Below are 15919 nucleotides of genomic sequence, written 5' to 3'. Positions count from 1 at the left end.
TGAATAAAGCATTACAGTAAAGTCTCAATACTTCTGGACCTGAGTGTACTGTACTATTTGAAACACTTGAACTCCTGACAATAAATAAAATAAAACTCTGTGAGTGAACATTTGTGATTTGTGACGTCCTCTCTTTCTTGATTGAAGTGAATAATAAAAATCAAATGATTTGTTAATCAATTTATTTTATAAATGTTTATACAATAAACAGTGTGGCATTCTTTAATGGGTTTTTTTATTGCTGTGGGATCAATAGGCTACATTAGGCTATTGATATAATCAATTATTATAAGTAATATAATAAATAATTAGTATTCGTGTTTGTGTGCCAGGTTAACACAGTATTGACAAATATTACATATATGCTAGTAATGTAACCATTGCAAATAGCCAACAGAAATTTGCTGCCTTCAAATATCGGTCAGATGATGGAACATCAGGAGACAGGAAGTAAAGCCAACTTTGAGTGTGCTGCTTCCTACCTTGATAGGCGTCCTCAGAAAGTTTTGTTTTTTTTTAGCCCTAAGCCCTGTCGATGATAGAAAGTTTTTGCAAAATGTAAGGATTAAAAGTAATTTTTACCATGCATAGGCGTCATATAAAATAATAAAAATGTATCGGAAATATTATCTCAAAATATTGTCATACCATAGCAACGATCAGAGATTAATAATTTGCCAATTTGTCATTTGAGAAAAAAAAAAATCACAAAACCTATTGCAAAAAGCGAGAAAGTGTATTCTGTCTTGATCTCTGGCAAACACTGCTCCTGCTCTTTGACTGTGAATGAGCGGAAGGAGAAGTAGTTCCTGTCCTGCACAGCAATAGTTCAATTATTTCATTTCGACACTCGTGATGTGCAGTTATTTCAGTTATTTAAAAACAGCTGCTGTTTTTCTTTTTTTTTTTAAAGAAACCTTTACAAATCGATGTCGTAAAAGTAGGATAGTTCCTCGTGAATGAACGAATGATTTGGAGCATCGCTATTTCAAGATCCATCCGCCCATCCCCGCTGAACTAACTCCAGCGACACACACACACACAGTCCGATCCAGCTGCACTCTTCACGAGTGTGAGCGCGTTTCCCGCTTAAAAACAGCTCTCAAACTCACCGGAGAGGCTCAAACAACACCGTGCTCTGCCGAGGCCCCGACAGCCGCGCGCGAGCTGAATAAAGATGAAGGTTAAACTTCGCGCTGCCGCGGATTCGCGGCCTCAAAGTGTGTCCGACAGCGATGAGGAGGACACACACAGCCTCGGCGACGAGCAGTTTATCGTTGTCAAGCTTGAAGAGGAAGATCCAGAAACCGAGATGGACCTGAGCATATTCGCTCCTGTCGAGTCCTCGGAGTGTGAGGAGGATGAGGAAGAAGATGAAGATGATGAACTTACAGACTCATCCAGCGTCTCCACCTGGAGAAGGAAAAACACCAGAGAGCGAGGTTTGGTTTGTTTGACCTACATCTGAGTCTTTAACATCCCGTGTCTCCCCAGTTCTCAGAACATGGTCACCAAGTTACTAGAAAATATGTTTTTTTCCTATAATCAACTGCTCTTCTGTTGATTTTTTTTTTTTTTATTGGATCTATGAAGTCAGTTCTCCTCAAATTCACACAGGTGTAACATAAAGGGTTATCAGGTTCATTTATTTAGGAGTCCATCACATGCTTTGAAGATAATATTAGTATTTAGGGGTTTTAATTATTATTATTGCAGAAATTCACTGTTTGTTTGAAAGTTATACTTTTTATATGTACATGTGTATATATGTTTAACTTGTTTCATAATTAATTCATATAGACTAGTTGTCCATTTTTACATTTTTGGCATATATTTCGTAAGTGATCACTCCAGAAAACCATGAGGATCCAGCTCCCCTTGAGAAACAGTCCTTCACAAGGAGTTTAAAAGGACGGCGAAAGAGCCGAGAGACGTTTCTCTCTGAGCAAAGACTGGACTGTAGTGCAGCAAACAAGGTATCGTCCCACAGCCCTGCTCATCTTCAAGTGTTGCTGGTAATACAAAAATGATATGCTCATATCAGTACATTCTTGGGAATAGGCGTGTGCTTGATTCTGCATGAATTGTGCACATTAAATGTAACGGAAGTTGCTTTGGATAAACGGATATCTCAATATGGCGTTTCAAACCCTTGTTTTCTTTAGGTTTAGCTAAATATAATGGTACATTTATTGATCCAATTTGATATGTTTTACTGGTTTAAACGTCATGATGAAAAATTCAGTCCGTTTCTTAAACAAGGCTATCTCGACTTCAGAAGAGCTGCAGTGTTGCTCACAAGCCCCGTTAGAACTGGAATGGTTTTCTTGAAGGTTGTTGGAGAATAGATTAGGTTTTTATAGACTTTATGGTTTGAAAATACATTTTATTAATTTACTTTATGGTTTGAATCCCGTCCAAATGTGCAGAGCCCTTGTTTTCTCAAAAAAAAAAAAAAAAAGGAATAATGATGGACCATTTGAGTGTTGAGTTCAGTGAGCATCTTCACTGCAGTCACAATCATTCTCTTCCATAGGAGGTGAATGTCGGACTCCCGTCTGAGAACCGCTCCGTTTACCAAGCTGCGCCTCTGTCTGATTCAGCCCGAGGTCCTGTACAGATGTCTGGACTAGACACGGCAATCAGCCCTGTAGCTGCCATGGAGCCTCCTGTATTCCCAAATGCACCAGTCCAGGTTTGTTCAGTCTCGTAAACACTAGTCACTTACACAGTTCGCCATACGGTTGTCGCACAGATCAAGTTTCCTTTTTCATTCACGTCCTAATTATTTTCTAACCCAGAGCGCTTCCGTCGTCGGGGAGGATCAGCAGAATGTACTGCTCGAGGTCCTGAACCATTGTAGGGTGAGAGCTTCTGTGCATGCCTGATCAGAATCGAGGTCTTAATGTACGCCGTCATGAAAACGGTTGCTGATGTGGAACTTGGCTTGTTCGTTACCTTTCAGTTCCTGCATGCAGCAGTGCAGAGGCTCGAACAGAAGATTGACAGACAGATGTCAAACGAGGTACTGACCTTTAAACTTCAACAGTCAGGGTGACACAACCGACCCTGTTCATGTGGTCAATTCAGTTTGCGTGCGCCTTAGAATGCATTACTATTGCTAAGTATGATGATGAGATTTTAAAAATGATTCTCTTCTCTTAAAGCTGTTATACGAAAGAAGCTCAGCGAGCCAGAAGAACGCTCCAAAGGTTTATCCATAAACTGTTTATTGTTGATTTTGAATTAATTTGGACTCACCAAAAACGATTCTGGAGTTGATTTAAGATTATAGCATAATGTAGTGTGACTAGGGGATAACTGTAGGCCATAGATTTCCTTTCGGTCTATCATCTAGTATTCGACTGAGCAGGAGTTTGGTTGATGCTGCATTAATATTGTAAACATGTTAATCTAGGAAAACTAGACATTTTGACAGCCCTAGTGATAGTGTGTCCCGTATTCATCAGAGGCGGGTGTCTCTGCGTGTTGAAGAAAGGCAGCTGTCCTGGTCTTTGGCTCAGAGACTTGGTCCACCGGTCCAGAGAAACACGCGCTGGATCCCTCCCTGGAAACGAGGGCTGGACAGGACGGATCTCCAGCGAGCAGAAGACTGCGTTCAGCCGGGTAACCCTCCCGGCGGCGGACGAGGCCGAGGAAGAGGAAGAGGACGCCGGGGGCGCCTTGCCGGGTCCCAGCGTCAGTCAGCCGGGGGCGCCCTTATGCATCCCAAGACTCTTGATCCTGCTCCTTCCACGCCAAAACCCGGTGGGGATGAGCTCTGCAACGCTCCCACAGATGACCCACAGCCGTCCCAGGTAGTGAAGAAAGCCTCAAAGCGTCAGCAGAAGAGAAAGCAAGCCTTGGCTCAGGTGGACAGGGAGAAAGTTGAAGTTGAGGCCACACTTCAGGCTCAGGCTGACAACAGAGGTAGGATATAGAGAGTACGATGGAAATAAGATTGAGGGAATAATCAATTAAACACCTTTACTTCAGTATTGTGTTGTATGGCATGGATCAGTACATCCTCTTCTTTTCCTTAGTCATGATCGGAAGCCCCTTGAGGAAAGTGTGGATCCCGCAGTCTGTGTACAAGGAGGTGTTTAAGGAGGTGGAGCCCCAGAAGGCTGTGGGGCCTGTTCTTCACGCTCTCTTCCCCATCTCCACACTGTCCTGCAGTGCCATCACAGGAAACCCTGCCAAAGGCATCCAGCAACTCGACCCCAACAAAATAGAAGCCCTTCGAGGTAAATACGGTCTCTTTTGGGAGACGTTTGGGACTGGGGTGGATCTCTGGAGTTGGCGACAACATCAAACTAAGTGGCCTGTCCTAACAGATGCGCTTATTTTCAAAACTGCCACTGTCCACACGCAAACGCTGCACCAGGTCACTGAAAATGAACATTTTTGAAAACATACACCAGGGTAAGTTTTTTTTTTGTCTGGCTTGTGACGTCAGAGCATGCGCTGGAAGCTTTTTTCAGGCTTCTGATTGGCCTGCATGGCTTTACAGTTTAAATTGGTTTGGCATGGCATTGACGGTGCTTAAAAGCATGCGTTTTCATGTGGATGGAGAGGTGTTTTGTTGTTTTTTTTTAACGGAAGAAGAAACATTAGAAAAAAAATTACATTTTAATTAAAACTATGTACATGTGGACATGGCCTAATATGTTTTTTCACGTAACAGTCAGTCATAGAAGCTGAACCAGAAGATTTGTTTATGGAACTTCAGTGAGATCATACTAAATATCAAGCTGTATTATCTTTATTTTATTTTATATATGCCCCGGTTTTGGAAGTCACCAACAACAGGTTGACATTCATGTCTGTTGTCGTCTTCTTTTTTTTTTAAGCTTACTTGCTTGACGATTCACTATTTTTCTGTATGTACGTTTCAGAGTTTCTTGCTGAGATGTACCCACAGTTTGACATCGGCGTGAGGGCCGTGACGTGGGCACAGTGTTTAGGAGTGATTAACAACATCACCAAAGACCTCAAGAAACGAGCTGAAAAAACCTCACATCTGCCAACGGAGGTGCGTTTCTCCGCAAGACCTGCTGGTTTTCTGCTAACTCTTATTTTACCTGCAAAATGTTTTTTTCTTCATTCTGTAGTTTTAACAGTGCTACTCTGCTTTCTTTCAGGTGGGCTACACAAGAAATGATTGTTCATACTCTTGAGGACACACTCAAACGTGCAACAACATAACCAGTTTTATTCACTTTAATCAGTGGATACAGCGTTCATAACTCTCTGTTCGGACAACAGATGTCTTTTTGTTCACTCTTCTGTAGTTAAGTTTCAACGGAGAGAGAGGTTTTAGATGTGTAATATATTAACTTGTTTTTGTTTCTTTTTGTTTTCTTAAAAAATTCATATATTAACCATTTTTTTTGTTTAAACATCTATATATTACTGTACATTTTTTATATATTGCCAAATAAAGTCTTTTTTCAGATTTCCTGTTGAAAAATTATAAATAATATCAAAATAAAACCAGTATGAATCACAAATTAAATTAAATACTGATAACGCATTCTCGAAAAACAGCCAATAACGGCTACTGAGAGCATTTTTAATGAACTAATGTTGTCAAATGATTAATTGCATCCAAAAAAAAGTTTATGCGTGTACTGTTCAGTATGTATATAAATACCCACAATTCCATGTATATTTTGTTACGTTTTTATATGTAAATGCATTTAATTTTCCTTATATGCATGTTCGTATATATATTCGTATGTACTTTGTGTGTGTATATATATACGCTTACGTAAGCAAAAACTTTTACTTTGGATGCAATTTATCGCAATTAATTTATCAGCACTAGTATATAAAAAGCTGCCACCTCCGTATCACAGAGCAGTTTTTAATCAGACACTCAGCACTACCGTATCCCTCTCTTGATGCCCATCTTGCGCTCGTATCGAAACTTGCGGATGGTGCTGTTTATAGCGCCTACGCAAACCTTCCAGTCGCTTCCGTCTTCCTCCAGCCTCATCCAGGGAAAGCGCTCCAGCAGGTGCTCTGAAGAAGAGAACGGGTACTTGATCAAAGCGGCCTCTGGAATCCTGTCTGCTGTAGCCGACTACAGTGCGGTCTGATCAGATATCTCACCTCGGAGCGCGGAGATCTTGTTGTGATCGAGGGCCTGGATGCCGCGCCGCACGCCGCCGTACACGTTACTGCGCACCAGCACATCCTCCGGGAAGATGAACTTAATGAGGTATCGGGCGATGAGTTCAGGACGCGTTCGCAGATGTGCTGCAGACAAGGCAAACTCGGGAACCTTCACGTCCCGATGAGGGGGGCCAAGATACACTGAAAACGAGGAAACTAAGACTTAATAACAAGCATGCGGTTTGTTCAGCAAACGAGATTCGAAATTCATGACCTCTTGACCTCCGAGCCCAGTATGATGGGAAGTACGTTTCATCGACGGACGGCACTGACCGTTGTTTGAGTCCCAGTCTGTGGGCATGCTGTGATCATCATCTGTGATGTGGCTCAGCAGTGTTTCCTGCTCCGTGTCGCTGTCGGACAGTTCGACGTCAATCTCTGCCGCTGCCGTAGGGGCTGATTCTGTCCCGTTCTCAAGGTTTGCTCTTTCCTTTACTTTCAGCTGTAAAGGATTAATAGCGAAAACCGTTCCGAGAAAAATCCTGAGCGATTTATGGCATCTGAAAAATAACTCAAATGTGCAGTCGTCGTGTAAAGAATGAAGAAAATGCGAAAAAAACGACTTTTTGTAAACAGGATGAATAATGGCGTACTACACACTGCTGTCGGTTCCTGAAATGTCACGTACCTAAACACAGATATAATCAACACAAACTTACTTTGTAGAGAACACTTTTGCGTCAAAATTGATAATAAATATAACCGAAGTAGCGATTAAGCACTCCGGAGGCAAAGTGAAGAGCTAAGCACGGCACGGGGCATCAGAGCAACCGCAACAATGAGTCATGAAAGCACTTTTAGGATGACTGTAACTGAAAACATAAATACAACCTCTATTAATAATATAATGGCTTACCACGATGGGCCAACAGGTGGAGATTTTATCAAATTGATGTGTCGTGTGAGGTGAAAATGGCACAGTGTGTCAGGCTTTTATCCAATTATTGGCATGATCCAAGGAATCTACCAAAACCTGTTTCAGCACAATATGGTTCAATGCGACCATACGGTTAAAAAAGCAGAACGGAAGAAGAAGAAAAAAGTACCGAAATAATGCCAGTGGATACAATAGGTGACATCACACAACTTCGTGCCTGGCTCTTAATAATAATATTAATAATGAAACATAAGTATGGGCTCCAATCAATGGGGTCCATGCATTTGGGGGAAAGAGATGTAAATTGGAAGTGCTGCAGATTAAACTGGTTTTAATAAGAACAAAGCAAACAAAAGATCCGAGCGGTGGGAAGTTGTTATGAGAGTGTGGGGGTTGTGATGAACTCAAAAGTTAAAAAGCTGTTACTTTTAATCTTACTTTCCGCGTCTTGTCCATGAAGCGATAGTAGCGGGCCGTTGAGTTGATTACAGACAGACACATTTTCCAGTCTTTGCCTTTCTCACGAAGGTCAGATTTTGGATATCTCTTTACCGCCCACTCTGTGGAGATCATTGTCAAAACACATCGTCAGTTTTGAGAGAAGCCGTGTTAAATTTAATTAATTCTTTTAAATACGTAAAAACAACAGACAAGGCACACCCTACATTTCTTAAATATCTACGCAGCTGACCTCTGATGGCAGCGATCTTGTTTGGGTCGAGCCTCTTCAGGCGTCTCTTTGTGTTTCCAGTGGTGCTGCTTTGAGAGAGTTCCTGCGCTGTGAAGATGTTTCTGGACAGGTACCGCACCGCCGCGCTGGGTCGTGCCATTTTACCAGCCCTCTGTAGGATACAGTTGGAGAGGAACACCTTCCTGTCAGAGCCGCCCAGACAACCTACGGGAGCAGAAATGGGCGCATTGATTCTTGTTCTGGAATTAAATCATTCACTAGCAGTTTAGTGAGTTTTAGCTTCATAGTAACAGACCACCCAAAATGAAAATGAGCTGAAAATGTCCTCGCCTTCAGGCCACCCGAGATGTAGAGTTTGTTTGTTTTTCGTTTTTTGGAGAAATGTATCGTTACGTAATTTGCTCGGCGGCGAATGGGTGCCGTCATAACAAGAGACGCAATGACCCACACCACTCCAGTCCATCAGTTAACGTCTTGAGAAGTGAAAAGCTACATGTTCTTCTGGCTAAAACTAAAATCTCTAATATTGTTTCCGTACAACACGGTGGTCAACTACAGCGTTTATTTGTGATTTCTAAGTAAATACATGAAATTAATTAATAGTTTAAAGTTAAAATGTCAGTTTGTTTCTTATAGTTGTGCCGTTTTCATCAGCTGTTTGGACTCAAACCCATTCACTGTAGAGCATCCTATGGTGAGCAAATCTGTTCAGTCGAAGAAACGGTCTCATCTACATCTTAAACGCCTTTAAGGTGAGTACATTTTCATGAACCATTGCTTTATAATTCTTCCTCTTGTTTTAAAGGAATAGGACTCTCTCACTCGTATTGGTCAGATCTGCGGTTGAGGCTGGGTCACTGATCTCTGAGCTCATTTCAGCAGGTCTCTTCAATCGCTGAAGATGCTGCATCAGAGTCATTTTATTCCTGCTGAAAGCTTCTTGCGTCGTGTGGGCTGGAGCAGCGGTGTTGACCGAGATGTGTGACTGGCTCTGGATAACAAGCGGAGGAGGGCTGGGCACCTCTGGGCCGGGGGAGAGTGTGGGAGGTTTCCTGCTCTCCGCAGACGGAAGAGGAGACGTGGAGGAAATATGAACCAGGTGGGGCATTGACGCTTCACATCCACTCATGGTTTCAGACTTGGCCTGGCAGCTGTCTCTGTCTCTGGATGACAGATACGTCCTCTAAAAAGAGAGGAAGGCGGTGAAGAGAAAGTGCATTTGTAGCAAAAAGCTTATTCTTGCAATGTTTTTACAGTTAACTAATACTAAAGCCATTACAAATATATTTATCATTAAATGTAAAAAATTATAAAAATTTAAATAACATTTATTTCAGCTAGTTGCCAAGGCAATAGTTCTCATTTTCATTAAGTGTGAAGTTCTTAAATAACTAAAGCTGAAAAATATTAACTAATATAGTCATATATTAATGAAAATTGAACTATATAATAATAATAATAATAATAATAATATTTTGATTTGCAGCCATTAAATAGAATATAGTCAAAATATATATTTAGATATTAATTGGATATTAATTAGAGATTATTGGGGTTTTTTTACCTGAGAGTGGACAGCTGGATTGTAGAGACTGGGCTGGATGCTTGCTACCTTCGCCTGGAGCATCTCAAACTTCTCATCGAGTTTCAGAATGGCTCCGTACGTAACCTGAACAACATTGTAAATGTCACACCGACTTTTTTAAAGCGAACAAAAAGAACTCGGCGCCGACAATAACAGGCAGATCGTCCGCCTCAGCGTTACCTGACAGTAAGCAAGGATCTCTCCCAGAGTTCTCTGCAGGTCAGCTCCGTATATCTCGGTCGAAATCACACTCTCTGCCTTCAGGCGCGACAACAAAGTGGTCAAAAATGAAAACGTGGCACATTACTGAAGCTAATAATTATTACAGGAGAGAGCCATCACCTCATCGTGTGGTATTTCATGCGTGATTTCATTAATAAGAACTTCATCGTTCCCCTCAGACATCTAGCAAAGAGACAAAACAAACACAGCGCTGACCACTTCATGCCTGCATTGGCTCATGAACATCTGAAACCGCGGATTAACCCGACTGCATTTCTCTCCTCTGTGAAGGTGTCCAGCGTGATACTCTACCGTGCTGTCGCTGAGGGGACTGGACCTGTCCTTGTCCATGCTCTCGAGGCTGTCCTCTTCGGCCGCGGCCTTCAGTCCACGCGAAACGCTCCTCTCCTCTCGTTCGTTTACTCTGCTAAAGCTGTGGGTGCAGTTACAGTGGAGGTGAATACATACAAACAGAGATAGCCATGTATCCGTCTAGGTGCTTTTATGCAGTAAAGACGCTAAATTGATTTAAAAACCAAAAAAGTGTTATTACGGAATATGTTGCAAAATCTATTCCTATATAAATAGTGCATTTATAGCGAGCACTTACAGTGTATTCATGGCGTTGAGGCTATAATCAAATAATTACAACAAGTGCCTGGATCACCGACCTATAATAGAGAACCTTAGATATATAGATGAGTGGTCATGTACCATCTGGTTATTATCTACAGTACCAAGGTGCTTAAATAGAGTGAGCTTAGTACTGTTATTTCTGAAGTACAATGGACTACTAATGCAATACTAATTATCATAAATAAGCAGTTCCTCTCAGTTATGGTTCAATCACAGTTAACACAGCAGACCTGATTTCAGGTACTTGACAGTTAAAGTCTCTTCTGGCACCATGTAAATGAGGTATCAGTGACAGACAAAGCAAAGCGTTCCTCAAAACAGCGGACACCCGTTACTTCCGTTCTCTCTTGATCGTTCACTTCGCAGTAAACGAGAACGGTGTGGAGAATAAACGCACGGCTTTTTTTTTTTAAATCGATATAAAGGAATAACCAAAAGCGCACATTTCGATGCGTTATCCCGAGCCAGTGTGATGTGAGGCGTTTAATGTGTATCGTAAAGAGATGCACTTGTACCGTGTGCAGACATGCTCGGTCCGCCGCTGCCGCTCGCGAGGCGTTTATCGTGAAGCGTTTATTGTAATTTACGTCTGTTGTTGATATTGGAACGGTTTGGCTGCTGTTATTGTGCGGGCGTTTAGATTAGATTCAAACCACGCCCGTTCTGCGGCGTCATTCCTCTCTGCGCATGTCTGAACGCGGCTCGGCGTTCACTTCACGGAGCGTTCCCGACGCGGGAGGCTGCAGTGGCGGCGCGGCGGAGAAGGGCGGCGCTGGGAGCCCTGGTGTTTAGGCGAAAAGACGTTAAGGCTTTTCTGTGTTGTTATTGAGGCAGAACGAACCGAACGGTGGCTCAACACGAACGCGCTTCGAGCGGCGAGGTCACGTGGTGTTGTTTTTCTCAGCGCTGAGGCGGGTGTAGCAATCGTTTCATAAATCATTTTATACAGTCCGTGTGCGGATTTTCATTTGTGCGCCAGGAACTAATTACTGTAATTAAATAAATAATAGCAACAATAATCACTCTAAGATCCTTTATGTTGTGTTTATTTTGTTTATACTTTATTTGCTGGTTACACTGTATTTTACTGTATATAATTTACTTTGTATTGATATAGCCTACAAATTAGGCTAATTAATATTATGAACCAATCACAGTGTGCTGATTTGATGCTTAAGAATCAATGATGCATTTAATTTCAAAGGACTTTGATGAATAGAAAGTTCAAAAGAACATAATTTATTTGAAACAAATATTTTCTAATTATGTCTTTGCTATCACTTTTGGTTAATTGCTATTGCTTTGTTAAAGCATTAAGTTATTATATATATATATATATATATATATATATATATATATATATATATATATATATATATATATATATATATAAACACAACTTTTGAACTGTAGTGACCACATAAGCTATTCAAAAAAATATTGATCAGCTTAACTATTTTCTTGAGAAGTAAATCAGCATATTTTTTAAGGATCACATGACACTAAAACTGGGGTAATGATGCTGAAAAATCAGCTTTGATCACAGGAATACTTTTAAATTTAGAATATATTCAAACAGATAAAAAAAGTTAATATTTCACAATATATTAGTTTTACTGTATTATTCATCAAATAAATGCAGCCTCTGTGGGCAAAAAAATATATACATTTCAAATATGTGTGTGTGTGTGTGTTTCTCTGTAAATATGTATAAAGTCTCTCTACTGAAGTTTCTACAGGCATCACAGTAGGGCTTGTGTACAAATGACTTGTCTTCAAGCATCAATTTCAAGAACATCTATTGGCAGCCTTTAAATTGCCTGACGTGACTAATGTTCAGTGCTCGATTGAAAGCACCGTATCGATAATCCATCAATCATTTATAATAATCTATTAATAACCTTTTAAGCAATCATCACTGATGCTATTGTATTAATGCATTTGTTTTTATTATGTCCTGGAGGTCAATCTTCTTCTGATTTGCTGTCCAGTCCTCTTTGAACGTCTTTCCTTTCACCAGATAACAGAGAGACATCTGAAGCGGAAGTCAGGTACACTCAGAGAAGCAGGAGAGGGTGATGCAGGGCAGTCGCCGCTGCTGGTTTTAGGAGGATACGTGTTCGGGAGCAGGAGCGTGGAGTTGTCTATTAACTGCTGTGTGAGATAAATACACAACTGTTCTTCCACTCGTTTGATGCGGCTGTTACAAACACTGCAAACACAGCAAATAAACACAGTGAAGGTGGATTTTTCTACAAAAGCTGTTCTTGATCACTAGCATCAAACCACTGGCATGGAACATTTCCAATTTCTTGGGCGTAACTTTCCTAAGGTTGTTTCTCTCTTAGTCCCAGAACTTGATGGACCATGACCTCTAAGTCTATTAATTTATAGCAATGTTGATACACCCTTCAAACCACTGGTTCTAAACAAATGAAGTTGAACCTTCATGTATGATATAAACGGACCAATACTCACGCGAAGATGCAGGGTCCAAAAATTTCAGACAGGTCTGCTGAAGTCATACGGTTGATATGACTGAGAGCAGCTACACGAGACAGGAAGTGAATAAGCAAGCACAGGATGTTGAAGATTTCAGGTGCGAAACTCTCCAGGACCTTCTTTGCATGCTTGAGGTCCAAAACCTTCCCTTTAGTTTCTGACAGAGGACAGAATCAAAACACGATCGGAACGGTTTGTGGTTTCGGAGGCGTAGGCGGACAGAAATACTCTGGAGAGCGAACGTACTAGTATAGACTTTCAACAGCCATCTGGCACTCCACCATGGGACGAGTCCACTGGGCAGTTCTCTCAGGAAGAGAATCAGCAGAGAGGCCACCGCATGGACATCGTCGCTGCGAAAAGACTGAAACCTGCCATCGTTCAGACTTTTCTTTAACTCATCGAGCCGTGCCTCTGATCCACTAACACGGAATAATTCCCTCTGTTGGAGACCTAAACACACAAACGCACAAATTCAATTGGTACAAATAACCCCAGCATATCTAATACTTTAAAAAACACTTATGTTGTTCTTACCATACTGTTCTAAAAACTCCACCATGTGTAGGAGCACCACAGGAACGCCCTGCCTCATATGTCCATGTTTCTTTAGAGAAACGAGGTGGACGTCAAACACGCACTTTACCTTGAGTGAAGTGCTCATAATGCAGTCTGATGGGAGTGCATAGTAGTCTGCATCATCGCTTTCAGTCTGTGAAGAAGTCAATCAATCAATCATTTTTATTTATAAAGCGCTTTTAACAGCACAGGTTGCATCAAAGCACTGTACAGTATAATGTAGAAGAGTACAATGACAGGGACGTATAATGACAAGAGTGACCAATTTCTTATTAAATGTCTCTGTAATCAATTCAACGATAATCACTAGAAGCTAAGTGTCCCCAACAAAGCAAGCCAGAGGAACCAAAACCCCATGCATACAGAATGGAGAAGAAAAAACCTTGGGAGAAACCAGACTCAGTTGGGGTCAGTTCTCCTCTGACCGGAGCGACAGAAGTGACAGAAGTTAAAACTTAGGCTTGGTATGTGATTCAATAAATAAATGTCACATTTCACCCTAAAATAAAGTAATTCCGTGTTCAGGACCACAAAGATTTTTTTTTGTATCTGTAAAAGCCATTCTCAAAAAATTTTTTGTGATAAGAAATTTAAAAATATGACAATTTTAGAATCTTTTGTAGTATTTTTTTAGGAATTATGGTTTAAAAAAAGCTAAATCTGTCTGTGTATAGGATAACGTTCATGTGTTTGTTACAGTAATGAAAATGTCACATAATCATAAAAAATTGTGTGATTCTTTTTTATGTGAAATGTGACAATTATTTTTGAAATTCAATTATGAAGATTAGTTTTGACTTGCCAGATTATAATTTGGTGGATTAGGTCATGCTGGCTACTTACCCAGCAGCACATTGATACCAGTTTGCACAAAATTCCCATTATTCACATAATTTTTTAATAATTTTTCATTAGTACAGCTGAATAACTTTCTTGAACTGTGTCTGAATGCATAGGAAGAGTTCATTGTGACATCATGGAATGTTCAGGTGTTTCCATGCAAACAGAACCGTAAAGATATGCACTGTATTTGATTGAAAACTACCAAAGTTCTAAATCTACAGTTAGGTTTGAATTTTTGTTAATGAAAACATGCTACATATCACTCGCATGTGAATTTCCCATCTACAGTATGCACCACAATTTGGAGTCAGTAATGAATATTACAGCTCAATATGACTCAAAATAATAAACTTGTATTTAGTTATTTATATTATTTCACAGCCTATTAAAATGTCTTAAATGTAAGCTGAAAAATATATGTTAAGCTCTTAAATAACTGATAACAGCTCTCAGTTATGTGTTTCACGGGAACCCAGTGTGTCTCTCACTATCTCTGTCTTATTACAGGATAGAAAGTCTAAGGCCTTCTAAAGGCGTACAGCTGACAAATCTAATCTGCGGCCCATTAGACAACAAACACTGCTATAGAAACAAAAAGTACTACCATCAAGCTAGCATTATTAAATGTTCGATCACTAAAAAACAAATAATTTGTGATCAATGATTTAATAATTACAAACAATCTGGATTTTATGTTTCTAAATGAAACATGGCTTGAAGAAAGCTGCAGTGCAACAGTGCTCAATGAAACAGCCCCTCCCAACTTCACTTATATGAATGTTTGCAGAGTTGACAAGAGAGGGGGTGGGGTTACTGTTGAGACTATTTCACTCAAACGGCTCTTTACCAGGAAGGATCAACTCAAGGCGAAATAAAACACAAGACAGGTTTTTATGGATTTTAAGGCTTGCAAAGATTGTGCTGTCGATTGCAAGCGGGAGAGAAGCAGGCTTCTCCTTAACCTCCCTTTTGTCTCCGAAGCTCAGATTGCAAGTCGCTTTATTTATAGAGAAAAAGACAAGATACAGTAAATGAAAACAATTGGCAACTTCTCTCGTGCGTCAGAGTCTTCACTCCTTCAGATTCTTCCGGTGGCCCTATCAGTATTATGCAGAGGTCATGTCACGACCAAGGATCAAACAGAAATTAAAAACCCACAGGTGCATAACTGTCAACATTTAACTCCAACATTCCGTTCAGACCAAGCTGACAAAGCCTGGCACCCGATGAAAGCTGAAACTGAAGGGTCGAGATTTCAAAATGTCAATACATAACTCTAACATATTCCTCCTGTTTGACGTTTTAGCACCTGAAAAATAACATAATAAAGCATATGCATATTAAACTACATCTCTACTGATTACTTGATTACATAGTCGATGCTTACTTGAAACAGCAAGGTTGGGCGAAAACCCCAGTATCTGAGGAAAAATTCCCAACCGACCCCCAAGATGTTACATGGGCGATCACCTGTAAGGCTTGCATCTTAATCATAATGTATACATAAAGCTTGAACATAGGAGGAGAATGTGAAAATAAACTGAAAAGGAAGAATGAAATAAAACAGTGCCTCTTGTTCTCAGCACGGCTACTGTAGCTTATCAGTGTACCTTTTGTATCATAACATCAGCACTCAGCCATGTCACAGCTGTGGTTTTAACTGAGACTTCATACATGATACTTAAAGCTCTCCGTTTCTCTCTTGGTGGAGAAGCATGGTAAAACTGAGAAATGTCTGGCTAATCATTTTAGTAATCATTGCCCTTAAACATGGTAAAACACAGATCATGCACAAACACAGCAA

At 40.6% G+C, this 15919-nt stretch overlaps 2 protein-coding genes across 4 annotated transcripts; one reads left to right on the top strand and one right to left on the bottom strand.

Moving 5' to 3' along the window:
- Positions 1-317: 317 nt before the first annotated feature.
- On the top strand, positions 318-5458 carry si:zfos-905g2.1. 2 transcript variants are annotated; one of them, XM_043224920.1, is made up of 10 exons: positions 318-1442; positions 1843-1976; positions 2537-2695; positions 2802-2864; positions 2966-3025; positions 3168-3212; positions 3471-3930; positions 4044-4247; positions 4899-5035; positions 5145-5458. In XM_043224920.1, exons 1-10 carry the CDS (start codon positions 1178-1180, stop codon positions 5178-5180), a joined length of 1563 nt encoding a protein of 520 aa, XP_043080855.1. In that variant the 5' UTR covers positions 318-1177; the 3' UTR covers positions 5181-5458. The 2 variants fall into 2 exon arrangements, with proteins under 2 accessions (XP_043080855.1, XP_043080856.1); XM_043224921.1 differs by lacking the exon at positions 3168-3212 and having other exon boundaries at positions 322-1442.
- zgc:113423 (uncharacterized protein LOC569178 homolog) lies at positions 5196-11233 on the bottom strand. 2 transcript variants are annotated; one of them, XM_043224918.1, is made up of 12 exons: positions 10707-11233; positions 10166-10240; positions 9868-9988; positions 9676-9738; positions 9514-9591; positions 9313-9417; positions 8571-8931; positions 7749-7952; positions 7484-7617; positions 6454-6622; positions 6118-6321; positions 5196-6027 (listed from the first exon to the last, which is right to left on the bottom strand). In XM_043224918.1, exons 2-12 carry the CDS (start codon positions 10174-10176, stop codon positions 5888-5890), a joined length of 1590 nt encoding a protein of 529 aa, XP_043080853.1. In that variant the 5' UTR covers positions 10177-10240; positions 10707-11233; the 3' UTR covers positions 5196-5887. The 2 variants fall into 2 exon arrangements, with proteins under 2 accessions (XP_043080853.1, XP_043080854.1); XM_043224919.1 differs by having other exon boundaries at positions 7496-7617; positions 10707-11230.
- Between the last annotated feature and the right edge of the window lie 4686 nt (positions 11234-15919).

This window comes from Puntigrus tetrazona, chromosome 23 (genome assembly GCF_018831695.1).
Source record: "Puntigrus tetrazona isolate hp1 chromosome 23, ASM1883169v1, whole genome shotgun sequence".
NCBI lineage: Eukaryota > Metazoa > Chordata > Actinopteri > Cypriniformes > Cyprinidae > Puntigrus > Puntigrus tetrazona.
Note: the sequence above shows the minus strand (reverse complement) of the source record. Positions and strands in the feature narration are given on the sequence as shown.